The sequence below is a fragment of the Ascaphus truei genome, chromosome 18 (genome assembly GCF_040206685.1).
Source record: "Ascaphus truei isolate aAscTru1 chromosome 18, aAscTru1.hap1, whole genome shotgun sequence".
Taxonomy (NCBI): domain Eukaryota; kingdom Metazoa; phylum Chordata; class Amphibia; order Anura; family Ascaphidae; genus Ascaphus; species Ascaphus truei.
The window spans coordinates 28,553,284-28,571,394 of record NC_134500.1 but is presented as its reverse complement, the minus strand read 5'-3'; the positions used below and the strand labels follow the sequence as shown (position 1 = coordinate 28,571,394).

Here is an 18,111-nt window from a genome sequence, read left to right as displayed (position 1 = left end):
CCTCCTTGTTCCAACTCCTCCTTGTTCCAACTCCTCCTTGTTCCAACTCCACACGTAATGCACAACTGCAATTTCAGTCACTCAGATCAGCACTCTCACAATTACCCAGCATCGCTGGCTGCAGTGGAAGCAGTGCTAAGAGATAATGGGGAAGGGCAGGAAAGTGGCCCTGTCAGAGACGTGGGCATGTGGATCCATGTTATGGGCGTGGCTTTCTGCCACTTTTTTTACTCGCCATCACGTTTGTGTCTGATTTTACAATGATTTTGCCACCATTTCTGCTGCATAAAAATACGTTTTCCGTTCGATTTCACGTCCTGTGACGTCTCGCTGTTTAATGCGCTTTTCCATAAATGCCATCTTTAACCAGAAACCCCAAATGTTGCTGCCTGGGGCAATACCAAATCTTCTCCCACCATAACCGTATATATAACAAAATGAGGATATTTCATGTCATATCTGCTCAGCCTGTAGGAGACCTCATTAACGGTTTGAATTCACGCGAAAACGTTCTTTTATTCCGTCGCATGCTGAAAATCTATCGCGGGGAAGGTATTTCATGTTGCGCGTTATTGCACACGGCGTGTTTGTGAAATAAATGGAGTTTGAATATAAATAAGATGCCGTTCCTCCTTCCTATCCCTGAACATGGAAGATGGGGGCAGTGGTGGGATTAGGAGCATTGGGTGGGGGGAGCTGAACAGCGTCAATTTCAGCTCAGGGGGAACCCCCCTGATGCCCCAGCAAGTTACCAGTATCGGTAGCAATGGGGCTTTAAATCATGCACCACAATCAGAAGCCACAGCGGACAATGTTGCACCACGTGACACGGGAGAATGAGATGGCCATTTTGTTTCCCCTGGCGGTGACGGGAACGTGCTACCTTTTCCGGGAAGCAACTTGGTTACCCCAAGGTGAGGGGGCTAATAAAAATAAATACCATTGCCCTGCTATAGTTTAGGAGCCGATGACACATTAAAGTGTCAGTCCCCCCCAAAGTGTGGGGTCTCCGGAACCACTTGGATTTCAGCTCCGGAGCCCCTCGTGTTACTTAGAAACTTACCGGGGCATGTGCCGCTGGTGGCGGCTGCGACACCGGGGCCGGCACGTATCTCAGGCCCCAGGCCTCTCCACAGCTGAAAGGAACAACGTTGGGGACCCCCTACTTCCCAGTTAAGTAACAAGAGCGAAGATTGCTGCCTAAATCTGGCGTAATCCGCTCTCACTTAGTGATATTAGCAGACCTAAAAAAATACAAATAAAGTTGGTCAACCTGCTCTAACCTCCTTCTCTTACCGTGCACTCCACAACTGGAACAGTCTAACGGAGACTCTCTCAGCCACCACCAGTCTAATCTGGTCTGTAACTGTCACATACGCCTATAACATGTATTATCTTTAATAACTGTGCATGCAATGTCTTGTATATAATGTATACCTTGCTCACTTAATGTAACTATGTATTTCTAACCATGTATCTGTCATCATAACTCTGTGCTCAGGACATACTTGTAAACGAGAGGTAACTCTTTGTACTACTTCCTGGTAAAACATTTTATTAATAAAGTAATTAAAGGACGTGACATGGAGCTCACTTTCAGCATAGGTCATGTTAGGGTAACTATCCCTCTAATTAGGCTAAAGGATTGCTCGTGAGATGTGTGGGTAAGACTTTGTGTCCCGGTGTTGGCAGATATTACCTAAAATTATTTTTCTTTTGCTTTCTCTAGGCAAGAATCTTTACACCAATGAGTATGTGGCAATTAAACTGGTGAGTGTGTGTATATATGTTATGATTGCCCTTTCCCCCTGTGCGCCCCCCCTCTCCTGGAGTTCACAGCTGGGTTACCCCCAGCTAGACTGGCATATCTCCTTCTACCTGCTCCTATCCTGGTCCCCAGCATGTTTATAATGCACGTCTGACTTCCTGGTTCACGAGGTCAGAGTTCAGAGGGTATGGAATGCAATAGAAGTCCTGCCATGGGGCTTGGCCACGCTGAAGATGACCAAGGTTTGTAGTGAAGAGAACTAGGCTGGTCTCGCATGGCCGCTTTCTTGGTGTTTATTGACGTGGGTCCAGCAGGACCGTTCGGCCAAAACATTGATCCACTTGGATGGTGAAACATCCATGTGAGAACCGGCTCTGGTCTTCAGAAGTCAGAGGCCGCCATGTTTCGTTTGGACAAAGGGAGGAACATTTGTGAGTTTGTCTTAAAAAAAAATTCTCTCCCTCCCTCTCCCTCTCTCTCCCTCCCTCTCCCTCTCCCTCTCCCTCTCCCCCTCTCTCTCCCCCTCTCTCTCCCCCTCTCTCTCCCCCTCTCTCTCCCCCTCTCTTTCCCCCTCTCTCTCCCCCTCTCTCTCCCCCTCTCTTTCCCCCTCTCTTTCTCCCTCTCTCTCCCTCTCTTTCCCCCTCCCTCTCTCTCCCTCTCTTTCCCCCTCCCTCTCTCTCCCTCTCTTTCCCCCTCCCTCTCTCCCTCTCTTTCCCTCTCCCTTTCTCTCCCTCTCTTTCCCCCTCCCTCTCTCTCCCTCTCTTTCCCCCTCCCTCTCTCTCCCTCTCTCCTCATGCACCCCCACACAGACGCTCCCCGTGTTTACTTATCTTTAATAATGCATATAGCTGTCGGATATGCATATAGAAGGCGTCTGTCGCCTAAATGTGACCCCGTAACCATGCAGTGAAGGGGAACACTGAAGAATTGCCCTGTGGTCTCCAGCACAGCCGGGGCCTTTGTACCGATGTTATTGTACAATCTGCACAGCAATAAATCACTCGGGGTTATCCTATCTCCGATAAAGATACTTCTTCACCAAGCAGCGCTTTTCCACCAGCCGCCCGTTCACAGGAACATGGTTGTAAGGTGTCTTAAGCAATAACACCATTTAGTAAACATGCCCCAAAATGTTCAGACATAGCGGGTGTCTGCCCTTGTAAATATTGGGTTGTGACGGAAAATGCGCTTAGTACCGAATCACTCCGATGTTAGGTGTCCGTTTCATAGCCAGTGGGCGGGTAGAGGAATACCCTACAGAGATACAGAGATGCAGCACATCCTTTAAGCTGCATCACGCGTTCCTGGCAGAGGAAACCCCGCCCGTGTGTCAGGCCGGCTGGCCCCACTCACTGGGTAACGCGCAACCAGGAAGTGCTGCATTTGTGGCATTGTGTACCCAGCCTTGGACAATACCCCAACTCCCTCTCCTCACTCCTCTCTACTCTGTCCTCATTACTCCCTCCTCCACCTCCCTCCCCCCTCTTTCACACCTCTCACACCTCCCTCCTCCCCTCCCTCCTCCCTCTCTCCTGCCCCCCTTCCCCTTTACCCTCCTCTCCCTCCCCTCTGCCCCGCTGATACTCTGCGCGGAGAGGCCCGGGTACTCTCTGATACTCTGCGCTGAGAGGCCAGGACATGTGTGCGGCTGAGTCTGTGTGCGCGCGCGGCTGTGTCTGTGTGCGCGCGGCTGTGTCTGTGTGCGCGTGCCTGTGTCTGTGTGCGCGCGCCTGTGTCTGTGTGCGCGCGCCTGTGTCTGTGTGCGCGTGCGCACATATATAATGACACAATCCTGGGGACGCTGGATTGCTGCTGGATCCTTAAATATTTCCGCCGTGTAACTATGCTTTTCCCGCTCCTTATTTCTCTGCAGGAACCAATCAAATCTCGCGCTCCGCAGCTGCACCTGGAATACCGGTTTTACAAACAACTCGGCAATGCAGGTACCAGACCCCGCGGTGTGTGTGTGTGTATGTGTGTGGGGGGGGGGGGGATATAATCCCACGGTGTGTGTGTGGGGGGGGATACAAGATACAATCCCGTGGTGTGTGTGGGGGGGGGGGATACAATCCTCCGGTGCGTGGTTGGGGGGGGAGATACAACCCTGCGGCATGTGGGGGGGATACAATCTCGCGGTGGGGGTGGGGATCCAAGATACAATCTCGCGGTGTGTGTGTGGGGGTGGGAATACAAGATACAATCCCGTGGTGTGTGTGTGTGTGTGTGTGTGTGTGGGGGGGGGATACAATCCTGCTGTGTGTGTGGAGGGGGGATACAATCCTGCTGTGTGTGTGTGGGGGGGATACAATTCTGCGGTGTGTGGGGTGGGATACAATTCTGCGGGCGGGGGGGGTGACACAACCCCACGATGCCCCCCGGCACTGCGGGAAGCGCAGGGGATCAGTCATCCGGCAGATACTGCCTTTAATTCAGTGTCTCAAACCCCCCCTGCTCCCCCCCCCCCTACCGGTCCACCCCTGCAGGTGGGAGATCCCAGACAGCATCGTGCAGAAGTTGCTTGTGACCTTGGGCGAGTCACTTTACCGCCCATAGCACCAAGAGTGCGGTGTGTGTACACAAGTAGTACACGCTGCGCACACTCACGGGCCTGTCCCTCAGCCACCGCTGCATGTGCATTTCTAGGCAGCTGCTCTGCTGCCCCCCTCTGGTCACCTCTGGTCAGTGATGGGCTCCGGCTAATGAAGCTCCTTCTGTACAAAGACCAGAGCTTGACCAATGACGCGAGTTCTTCTCTCTCATACATCGCTCTCTGTTAGCGCAGTCCCGTTCGGGTTAGCACGTTGTCATTGCCATGTTGCTGACCCCTGTGGCGCTCACAGGTTAATACACAGCGGACATTTTCAGTTCATGGTGAGGATGTTTCCCGTGGGGTCAGTGACCCTGAACTGGGTGGGTCACCCTGTCGGGGTGTAATTCTATCCCAGCGTTATAACATTGGGGGATGCAGTGCAAGCCAGATATTGATTTACCAGATGCCATATTTTGGTGTTTCCCGGCAAGTCTTGGTTGGTTTTATTGAGCAGAGACGCTTTCAGAGGCTGGGGTGGGTGGTCATAATTATTGGTGTCGGGGTGAGGTTAGTATCTGAACCCTTCTGGTTATTCCTCACATCCGCTTCTCCTCTCTCCTGTTGCAGCTGACGGGCTTCCTCAGGTCTTTTACTTCGGGCCATGTGGAAAGTACAACGCCATGGTACTGGAGCTGCTGGGCCCAAGCTTGGAGGACTTGTTTGACCTCTGCGACCGGACGTTCACCTTGAAGACTGTGTTGATGATAGCCATTCAGCTGGTGAGCAGGAGACCGTTCCTTAGTCGGCCGCTGCCCAGCCGGTCACTGGGAAATCACGGGGCCATATTACAAGGTTTCTGGAGAATGTACTCACATATATAGTGATACTGTACGTCCTAATTCCAGGCGTAAAACCCCTGTGTGGGGGTGGTACAACAAGGCTGTCCCATATAAAGCCATATAAACAATTCATTCAATTATATTCTCCTTGTTCCTAAAGAAAAGTCTGTTCTTTTCAGATTTTTTTTTAATGGAATTGTAGTTGGAAACATGTCGTGTGCCCCCTCTCTGGCGATGTCGTGTGCCCCCCTCTCTGGCGATGTCGTGTGCCCCCCTCTCTGGCGATGTCGTGTGCCCCCCTCTCTGGCGATGTCGTGTGCCCCCCTCTCTGGCGATGTCGTGTGCCCCCCTCTCTGGCGATGTCGTGTGTGTGTCCCCTCTCTGGCGATGTCGTGTGTGTGCCCCTCTCTCTGGCGATGTCGTGTGCCCTCTCTCTGGCGATGTCTCATGTGTGCCCCTCTCTCTGGCGATGTCTCGTGTGCCCCCCTCTCTGGCGATGTCGTGCATGTGCCCCCCTCTCTGGCGATGTCGTGTGTGTGCCCCTCTCTCTGGTGATGTCGTGTGTGTGCCCCTCTCTCTGGTGATGTCGTGTGTGTGCCCCCCCTCTCTGGTGATGTCGTGTGCCCCCCTCTCTGGTGATGTCGTGTGCCCCCCTCTCTGGCGATGTCGTGTGTGTGCCCCCCTCTCTGGCGATGTTGTATGTGTGCCCCCCTCTCTGGTGATGTTGTGTGCCCCCCTCTCTGGTGATGTCGTGTGTGTGCCCCCCTCTCTGGTGATGTCGTGCGTGTGCCCCCCTCTCTGGCGATGTCGTGTGCCCCCCTCTTTGGCGATGTCGTACGTGTGCGCCCCTCTCTCTGGCGATGTCTCATGTGTGCCCCCCTCTCTGGTGATGTCGTGTGCCCCCCTCTCTGGTGATGTCGTGCGTGTGCCCCCCTCTCTGGCGATGTCGTGCGTGTGCCCCCCTCTCTGGCGATGTCGTGCGTGTGCCCCCCTCACTGGCGATGTCGTGCGTGTGCCCCCCTCTCTGGTGATGTCGTGTGCCCCCCTCTCTGGTGATGTCATGTGTGCCCCCCTCTCTGGCGATGTCTCATGTGTGCCCCCGTCTCTGGTGATGTCATGTGTGCCCCCCTCTCTGGCGATGTCATGTGTGCCCCCCTCTCTGGCGATGTCGTGTGCCCCCCTCTCTGGCGATGTCGTGTGCCCCCTTCTCTGGCGATGTCGTGTGCCCCCCTCTCTGGCGATGTCGTGTGCCCCCTTCTCTGGCGATGTCGTGTGCCCCCTTCTCTGGCGATGTCGTGTGCCCCCCTCTCTGGCGATATCGTGTGCCCCCCTCTCTGGCGATGTCGTGTGCCCCCCTCTCTGGCGATGTCGTGCGTGCGCGCCACTCTGGTGATGTCGTGTGTCCCCCTCTCTCTCTGGTGATGTCGTGTGTCCCCCTCTCTCTCTGGTGATGTCGTGTGTCCCCCTCTCTCTCTGGTGATGTCACTTCTGGTACAGGGCGTTCCAGCTGGTACAGAGATCAGTCTGATGTCACAGGACTGTCCGCTCTCTGTAGCAGACGGAAGATACAATGTTACTAAATGATCCTGCGGCAGAGATACTTCTAACACTGGGACCCGTCACTGCTGGAGAAATCCAGACTTTAATTACCATTTTATATTCAATTCACACCCTTTTAATTTAAACACCCCCGTCCTGCTGTCACCAAATGGTCCCTGTCACCGGCAGAGACAGAGATGACATCACAGGAGGTGACAGCAGAGAGACGCAGGACACGGCGGCACACTGAGGGGAAACCGCGGGGTCTGTCACACGGGATACCTTACTTGCATTATATTTGAGATATTTTGTCTTTTCCTTGATCTGTGAAGCACTCAGTTATTATCACCCAAGAAAACCTTTAAATGACAGTTTATATTAGTTGTTGTGTAACCACCTTTAAGATGTTATTGTCGTACAGCTTAATTCTTGCAGAGTCCTGCTATCTTGTTGATTTGAGCTGTGTTACTGTTTGTTTGCAGTGCATGTGAGGTTATAGGACCAGAGCATTCAACAACAATTTGAGTGACAGATGGTTTTTAGAATAGGACTAGATTCAAATGTGAAAATTAACGAAAAGATCGTCTTCCTCCATCAGCATTCCTGTGTTATTCTCTCTTCCCTTAGTGTAAGACAGCTCCTCCCTCACCATCACTAGCACATATCACTAACCTGCCTCTCACCATCGCTCTATCCTAAGCACATATCACTACCCGGCCTCTCACCATCACTCTATCCTAAGCACATATCACTACCCGGCCTCTCACCATCGCTCTATCCTAAGCACATATCATTACCCGGCCTCTCATCACTCAATCCTAAGCACATATCACTAACCTGCCTCTCACCATCACTCAATCCTAAGCACATATCACTAACCTGCCTCTCACCATCGCTCTATCCTAAGCACATATCACTAACCTGCCTCTCACCATCACTCTATCCTAAGCACATATCACTAACCTGCCTCTCATCATCACTCAATCCTAAGCACATATCACTAAGCTGCCTCTCACCATCACTCTATCCTAAGCACATATCACTAACCTGCCTCTCACCATCGCTCTATCCTAAGCACATATCACTAACCTGCCTCTCACCATCACTCTATCCTAAGCACATATCACTAACCTGCCTCTCATCATCACTCTATCCTAAGCACATATCACTAACCTGCCTCTCACCATCGCTCTATCCTAAGCACATATCACTAACCTGCCTCTCATCATCACTCAATCCTAAGCACATATCACTAACCTGCCTCTCACCATCACTCTATCCTAAGCACATATCACTAACCTGCCTCTCGCCATCACTCTATCCTAAGCACATATCAATAACCTGCCTATCACCATCGCTCAATCCTAAACACATATCACTAACCTGCCCTCACCATCACTTTATCCTAAGCACATATCACTAACCTGCCCCCTCTCACCATCACTCTATCCTAAGCACATATCACTAACCTGCCTCTCACCATCGCTCTATCCTAAGCACATATCACTAACCTGCCTCTCACCATCGCTCTATCCTAAGCACATATCACTAACCTGCCTCTCACCATCGCTCTATCCTAAGCACATATCACTAACCTGTCTCTCACCATCACTCTATCCTAAGCACTTATCACTAACCTGCCTCTCACCATCGCTCTTATCATAAGCACATATCACTAACCTGCCCTCTCACCATCACTCTATCCTAAGCACATATCACTAACCTGCCTCTCACCATCACTCTATCCTAAGCACATATCACTAACCTGCCTCTCACCATCACTCTATCCTAAGCACATATCACTAACCTGCCTCTCACATCACTCTATCCTAAGCACATATCACTAACCTGCCTCTCACCATCACTCTATCCTAAGCACATATCACTAACCTACCCTCTTTCACCATCACTCTATCCTAAGCACATATCACTAACCTGCCTCTCACCATCACTCTATCCTAAGCACATATCACTAACCTACCCTCTCTCACCATCACTCTATCCTAAGCGCATATCACTACCTGGCCTCTCGCCATCGCTCTATCCTAAGCACATATCACTAACCTGCCTCTCACCATCACTCTATCCTAAGCACATATCACTAACCTGCCCTCTCACCATCGCTCTTTCCTAAGCACATATAACTAACCTGCCTCTCACCATCACTCTATCCTAAGCACATATCACTAACCTGCCTCTCACCATCACTCTATCCTAAGCACATATCACTAACCTACCCTCTCTCACCATCACTCTATCCCAAGCACATATCACTAACCTGCCCTCTCTCACCATCACTCTATCCTAAGCACATATCACTAACCTGCCCTCTCTCACCATCACTCTATCCTAAGCACATATCACTAACCTGCCTCTCACCATCACTCTATCCCAAGCACATATCACTAACCTGCCTCTCACCATCACTCTATCCTAAGCACATATCACTAGCCTGCCCTCTCACCATCACTCTATCCTAAACACATATCACTAACCTACCCTCTCACTATCACTCTATCCTAAGCGCATATCACTAACCTGCCTCTCACCATCACTCTATCCTAAGCGCATATCACTAACCTGCCTCTCACCATCACTCTATCCTAAGCACATATCACTAACCTGCCCTCTCACCATCACTCTATCCTAAGCACATATCACTAACCTGCCTCTCACCATCACTCTATCCTAAGCACATATCACTAACCTGCCTCTCACCATCACTCTATCCTAAGCACATATCACTAACCTGCCTCTCACCATCACTCTATCCTAAGCACATATCACTAACCTACCCTCTCACCATCACTCTATCCTAATCACATATCACTAACCTGCCTCTCACCATCACTCTATCCTAAGCACATATCACTAACCTGCCTCTCACATCACTCTATCCTAAGCACATATCACTAACCTGCCCTCTCTCACCATCACTCTATCCTAAGCACATATCACTAACCTGCCCCCTCTCACCATCACTCTATCCTAAGCACATATCACTAACCTGCCTCTCACCATCACTCTATCCTAAGCACATATCACTAACCTGCCTCTCACCATCGCTCTATCCTAAGCACATATCACTAACCTACCCTCTCACCATCACTCTATCCTAAGCGCATATCACTAACCTGCCTCTCACCATCACTCTATCCTAAGCGCATATCACTAATCTGCCTCTCACCATCACTCTATCCTAAGCACATATCACTAACCTGCCCTCTCACCATCACTCTATCCTAAGCACATATCACTAACCTGCCTCTCACCATCACTCTATCCTCAGCACATATCACTAACCTGCCTCTCACCATCACTCTATCCTAAGCACATATCACTAACCTGCCCTCTCACAATCACTCTATCCTAAGCACATATCACTAACCTGCCTCTCACATCACTCTATCCTAAGCACATATCACTAACCTGCCCTCTCTCACCATCACTCTATCCTAAGCACATATCACTAACCTGCCTCTCACCATCACTCTATCCTAAGCACATATCACTAACCTGCCTCTCACCATCACTCTATCCTAAGCACATATCACTAACCTGCCTCTCACCATCGCTCTATCCTAAGCACATATCACTAACCTGCCTCTCACCATCACTCTATCCCAAGCACATATAACTAACCTGCCTCTCACCATCACTCTATCCTAAGCACATATCACTAACCTGCCCTCTCACCATCATTCTATCCTAAGCACATATCACTAACCTACCCTCTCACTATCACTCTATCCTAAGCGCATATCACTAACCTGCCTCTCACCATCACTCTATCCTAAGCGCATATCACTAACCTACCCTCTCACCATCACTCTATCCTAAGCACATATCACTAACCTGCCTCTCACCATCACTCTATCCTAAGCACATATCACTAACCTGCCTCTCACCATCGCTCTATCCTAAGCACGTATCACTAACCTGCCTCTCACCATCACTCTATCCTAAGCACATATCACTAACCTGCCCTCTCACTATCACTCTATCCTAAGCACATATCACTAACCTGCCCTCTCTCGCCATCACTCTATCCTAAGCACATATCACTAACCTCCCTCACCATCACTCTATCCTAAGCACATATCACTAACCTGCCTCTCACCATCACTCTATCCTAAGCACATATCACTAACCTGCCTCTCACCATCACTCTATCCTAAGCACATATCACTAACCTGCCTTTCACCATCACTCTATCCCAAGCACATATAACTAACCTGCCTCTCACCATCACTCTATCCTAAGCACATATAACTAACCTGCCTCTCACCATCGCTCTATCCTAAGCACATATCACTAACCTGCCCTCTCACCATCACTCTATCCTAAGCACATATCACGAACCTGCCCTCTCACCATCACTCTATCCTAAGCACATATCATTAACCTGCCTCTCACCATCACTCTATCCTAAGCACATATCACTAACCTGCCTCTCACATCACTCTATCCTAAGCACATATCACTAACCTGCCTCTCACCATCACTCTATCCTAAGCACATATCACTAACCTACCCTCTATCACCATCACTCTATCCTAAGCACATATCACTAACATGCCTCTCACCATCACTCTATCCTAAGCACATATCACTAACCTACCCTCTATCACCATCACTCTATCCTAAGCACATATCACTAACCTGCCTCTCAACATCACTATCCTAAGCACATATCACTAACCTGCCTCTCAACATCACTCTATCCTAAGCACATATCACTAACCTGCCCTCTCTCACCATCACTCTATCCTAAGCATATATCACTAACCTGCCTCTCACCATCGCTCTATCCTAAGCACATATCACTAACCTGCCCTCTCTCACCATCACTCTATCCTAAGCATATATCACTAACCTCCCCTCCCTCACCATCACTCTATCCTAAGCACATATCACTAACCTGCCTCTCACCATCACTATCCTAAGCACATATCACTAACCTGCCTCTCACCATCACTCTATCCTAAGCACATATCACTAACCTGCCTTTCACCATCACTCTATCCCAAGCACATATAACTAACCTGCCTCTCACCATCACTCTATCCTAAGCACATATAACTAACCTGCCTCTCACCATCGCTCTATCCTAAGCACATATCACTAACCTGCCCTCTCACCATCACTCTATCCTAGGCACATATCACGAACCTGCCCTCTCACCATCACTCTATCCTAAGCACATATCATTAACCTGCCTCTCACCATCACTCTATCCTAAGCACATATCACTAACCTGCCTCTCACATCACTCTATCCTAAGCACATATCACTAACCTGCCTCTCACCATCACTCTATCCTAAGCACATATCACTAACCTGCCTCTCACCATCACTCTATCCTAAGCACATATCACTAACCTGCCTCTCACCATCACTCTATCCTAAGCACATATCACTAACCTGCCTCTCAACATCACTATCCTAAGCACATATCACTAACCTGCCTCTCAACATCACTCTATCCTAAGCACATATCACTAACCTGCCCTCTCTCACCATCACTCTATCCTAAGCATATATCACTAACCTGCCTCTCACCATCGCTCTATCCTAAGCACATATCACTAACCTGCCCTCTCTCACCATCGCTCTATCCTAAGCACATATCACTAACCTGCCTCTCAACATCACTCTATCCTAAGCACATATCACTAACCTGCCCTCTCTCACCATCACTCTATCCTAAGCGCATATCACTAACCTGCCTCTCACCATCGCTCTATCCTAAGCACATATCACTAACCTGCTTCTCACATCACTCTATCCTAAGCACATATCACTAACCTGCCCTCTCTCACCATCACTCTATCCTAAGCACATATCACTAACCTGCCCTCTCTCACCATCACTCTATCCTAAGCACATATCACTAACCTGCCCTCTCTCACCATCACTCTATCCTAAGCACATATCACTAACCTCCCTCACCATCACTCTATCCTAAGCACATATCACTAACCTGCCTCTCACCATCACTCTATCCTAAGCACATATCACTAACCTGCCTCTCACCATCACTCTATCCTAAGCACATATCACTAACCTGCCTCTCACCATCGCTCTATCCTAAGCACATATCACTAACCTGCCTCTCACCATCACTCTATCCTAAGCACACATCACTAACCTGCCTCTCACCATCACTCTATCCTAAGCACATATCACTAACCTACCCTCTCACCCTCACTCTATCCTAAGCACATATCACTAACCTGCCCTCTCTCACCATCACTCTATCCTAAGCACATATCACTAACCTCCCTCACCATCACTCTATCCTAAGCACATATCACTAACCTGCCTCTCACCATCACTCTATCCTAAGCACATATCACTAACCTGCCTCTCACCATCACTCTATCCTAAGCATATATCACTAACCTGCCCTCTCACCATCACTCTATCCTAAGCACATATCACTAACCTACCCTCTCACTATAACTCTATCCTAAGCGCATATCACTAACCTGCCTCTCACCATCACTCTATCCTAAGCGCATATCACTAACCTGCCTCTCACCATCACTCTATCCTAAGCACATATCACTAACCTGCCTCTCACCATCACTCTATCCTAAGCACATATCACTAACCTGCCTCTCACCATCACTCTATCCTAAGCACATATCACTAACCTGCCTCTCACCATCACTCTATCCTAAGCACATATCACTAACCTACCCTCTCACCATCACTCTATCCTAAGCACATATCACTAACCTGCCTCTCACCATCACTCTATCCTAAGCACATATCACTAACCTGCCTCTCACCATCGCTCTATCCTAAGCACATATCACTAACCTGCCTCTCACCATCACTCTATCCTAAGCACATATCACTAACCTACCCTCTCACTATCACTCTATCCTAAGCGCATATCACTAACCTGCCTCTCACCATCACTCTATCCTAAGCACATATCACTAACCTGCTTCTCACCATCACTCTATCCTAAGCACATATCACTAACCTGCCTCTCACCATCACTCTATCCTAAGCACATATCACTACCCGGCCTCTCACCATCACTCTATCCTAAGCACATATCACTAACCTGCCTCTCACCATCACTCTATCCTAAGCACATATCACTAACCTGCCTCTCACCATCACTCTATTCTAAGCACATATCACTAACCTGCCTCTCACCATCACTCTATTCTAAGCACATATCACTAACCTGCCCTCTCACCATCACTCTATCCTAAGCACATATCACTAACCTGCCTCTCATCACTCTATCCTAAGCACATATCACTAACCTACCCTCTATCACCATCACTCTATCCTAAGCACATATCACTAACCTGCCTCTCACCATCACTCTATCCTAAGCACATATCACTAACCTGCCCTCTCACAATCACTCTATCCTAAGCACATATCACTAACCTGCCTCTCACTATCACTCTATCCTAAGCACATATCACTAACCTGCCTCTCACATCACTCTATCCTAAGTACATATCACTAACCTGCCCTCTCTCACCATCACTCTATCCTAAGCACATATCACTAACCTGCCTCTCACCATCACTCTATCCTAAGCACATATCACTAACCTGCCTCTCACCATCACTCTATCCTAAGCACATATCACTAACCTGCCTCTCACCATCGCTCTATCCTAAGCACATATCACTAACCTGCCTCTCACCATCACTCTATCCCAAGCACATATAACTAACCTGCCTCTCACCATCACTCTATCCTAAGCACATATCACTAACCTACCCTCTATCACCATCACTCTATCCTAAGCACATATCACTAACCTGCCTCTCACCATCACTCTATCCTAAGCACATATCACTAACCTACCCTCTATCACCATCACTCTATCCTAAGCACATATCACTAACCTGCCTCTCAACATCACTCTATCCTAAGCACATATCACTAACCTGCCTCTCAACATCACTCTATCCTAAGCACATATCACTAACCTGCCTCTCAACATCCCTATATCCTAAGCACATATCACTAACCTGCCCTCTCTCACCATCGCTCTATCCTAAGCGCATATCACTAACCTGCCTCTCACCATCGCTCTATCCTAAGCACATATCACTAACCTGCTTCTCACATCACTCTATCCTAAGCACATATCACTAACCTGCCCTCTCTCACCATCACTCTATCCTAAGCACATATCACTAACCTGCCCTCTCTCACCATCACTCTATCCTAAGCACATATCACTAACCTCCCTCACCATCACTCTATCCTAAGCACATATCACTAACCTGCCTCTCACCATCACTCTATCCTAAGCACATATCACTAACCTGCCTCTCACCATCACTCTATCCTAAGCACATATCACTAACCTACCCTCTATCACCATCACTCTATCCTAAGCACATATCACTAACCTGCCTTTCAACATCACTCTATCCTAAGCACATATCACTAACCTGCCTCTCAACATCACTCTATCCTAAGCACATATCACTAACCTGCCCTCTCTCACGATCACTCTATCCTAAGTATATATCACTAACCTGCCTCTCACCATCGCTCTATCCTAAGCACATATCACTAACCTGCCCTCTCTCACCATCACTCTATCCTAAGCATATATCACTAACCTGCCCTCTCTCACCATCGCTCTATCCTAAGCACATATCACTAACCTGCCTCTCACCATCGCTCTATCCTAAGCGCATATCACTAACCTGCCTCTCACCATCGCTCTATCCTAAGCACATATCACTAACCTGCTTCTCACATCACTCTATCCTAAGCACATATCACTAACCTGCCCTCTCTCACCATCACTCTATCCTAAGCACATATCACTAACCTGCCCTCTCTCACCATCACTCTATCCTAAGCACATATCACTAACCTCCCTCACCATCACTCTATCCTAAGCACATATCACTAACCTGCCTCTCACCATCACTCTATCCTAAGCACATATCACTAACCTGCCTCTCACCATCACTCTATCCTAAGCACATATCACTAACCTGCCCTCTCACTATCACTCTATCCTAAGCACATATCACTAACCTGCCCTCTCTCACCATCACTCTATCCTAAGCACATATCACTAACCTCCCTCACCATCACTCTATCCTAAGCACATATCACTAACCTGCCTCTCACCATCACTCTATCCTAAGCACATATCACTAACCTGCCTCTCACCATCACTCTATCCTAAGCATATATCACTAACCTGCCCTCTCACCATCACTCTATCCTAAGCACATATCACTAACCTACCCTCTCACTATAACTCTATCCTAAGCGCATATCACTAACCTGCCTCTCACCATCACTCTATCCTAAGCGCATATCACTAACCTGCCTCTCACCATCACTCTATCCTAAGCACATATCACTAACCTGCCTCTCACCATCACTCTATCCTAAGCACATATCACTAACCTGCCTCTCACCATCACTCTATCCTAAGCACATATCACTAACCTGCCTCTCACCATCACTCTATCCTAAGCACATATCACTAACCTACCCTCTCACCATCACTCTATCCTAAGCACATATCACTAACCTGCCTCTCACCATCACTCTATCCTAAGCACATATCACTAACCTGCCTCTCACCCATCGCTCTATCCTAAGCACATATCACTAACCTGCCTCTCACCATCACTCTATCCTAAGCACATATCACTAACCTGCCTCTCACCATCACTCTATCCTAAGCACATATCACTAACCTGCCTCTCACCATCACTCTATCCTAAGCACATATCACTAACCTGCCTCTCACCATCACTCTATCCTAAGCACATATCATTAATGTGCCTCTCACCATCACTCTATCCTAAGCACATATCACTAATCTGCCTCTCACCATCACTCTATCCTAAGCACATATCACTAACCTACCCTCTCTCACCATCACTCTATCCTAAGCACATATCACTAACCTGCCTCTCACTATCACTCTATCCTAAGCACATATCACTAACCTGCCTCTCACCATCACTCTATCCTAAGCACATATCACTACCCGGCCTCTCACCATCACTCTATCCTAAGCACATATCACTAACCTGCCTCTCACCATCACTCTATCCTAAGCACATATCACTACCCGGCCTCTCACCATCACTCTATCCTAAGCACATATCACTAACCTGCCTCTCACCATCACTCTATCCTAAGCACATATCACTAACCTGCCTCTCACCATCACTCTATCCTAAGCACATATCACTAACCTGCCCCCTCTCACCATCACTCTATCCTAAGCACATATCACTAACCTGCCTCTCACCATCGCTCTATCCTAAGTACATATCACTAACCTGCCCTCTCTCACCATCGCTCTATCCTATGCACATATCACTAACCTGCCTCTCATCATCACTCTATCCTAAGCACATATAACCTGCCTCTCACTATCACTCTATCCTAAGCACATATAACTAACCTGCCTCTCACATCACTCTATCCTAAGCACATATAACTAACCTGCCTCTCACATCACTCTATCCCAAGCACATATCACTAACCTGCCCTCTCTCACCATCACTCTATCCTAAGCACATATCACTAACCTGCCCTATCACCATCACTCTATCCTAAGCACATATCACTAACCTGCCTCTCATCACTCTATCCCAAGCACATATCATAACCTGCCTCTCACCATCACTCTATCCTAAGCACATATCACTAACCTGCCTCTCACCATCACTCTATCCTAAGCACATATCACTAACCTGCCTCTCACCATCACTCTATCCTAAGCACATATCACTAACCTGCCTCTCACCATCACTCTATCCTAAGCACATATCACTAACCTGCCCTCTTACTATCACTCTATCCTAAGCACATATCACTAACCTGCCTCTCACCATCACTCTATCCTAAGCACATATCACTAACCTGCCTCTCACCATCACTCTATCCTAAGCACATATCACTAACCTGCCTCTCACCATCACTCTATCCTAAGCACATATCACTAACCTGCCTCTCACCATCACTCTATCCTAAGCACATATCACTAACCTGCCTCTCACCATCACTCTATCCTAAGCACATATCACTAACCTGCCTCTCACCATCACTCTATCCTAAGCACATATCACTAACCTGCCTCTCACCATCACTCTATCCTAAGCACATATCACTAACCTGCCCTCTCACTATCGCTCTATCCCAAGCACATATCACTAACCTGCCCCCTCTCACCATCACTCTATCCTAAGCACATATCACTAACCTGCCTCTCACCATCACTCTATCCTAAGCACATATCACTAACCTACCCTCTCTCACCATCACTCTATCCTAAGCACATATCACTAACCTGCCCCCTCTCACCATCACTCTATCCTAAGCACATATCACTAACCTGCCTCTCACCATCACTCTATCCTAAGCACATATCACTAACCTGCCATCTCACTATCACT

At 48.5% G+C, this 18,111-nt stretch overlaps 1 protein-coding gene across 10 annotated transcripts in view; it reads left to right on the top strand.

The window, feature by feature from the left end:
- Positions 1–18,111, top strand: part of CSNK1G1 (casein kinase 1 gamma 1) — a 132,318-nt gene that overhangs the window by 61,703 nt on the left and 52,504 nt on the right. For all 10 annotated transcript variants that reach the window (XM_075575977.1, XM_075575983.1, XM_075575981.1 and 7 more), the window contains exons 3-5: positions 1,730–1,770; positions 3,642–3,711; positions 4,926–5,077. In XM_075575977.1, coding sequence (XP_075432092.1) covers positions 1,730–1,770; positions 3,642–3,711; positions 4,926–5,077 — 263 coding nt within the window. The remainder of the gene's footprint in view (positions 1–1,729; positions 1,771–3,641; positions 3,712–4,925; positions 5,078–18,111) is intronic.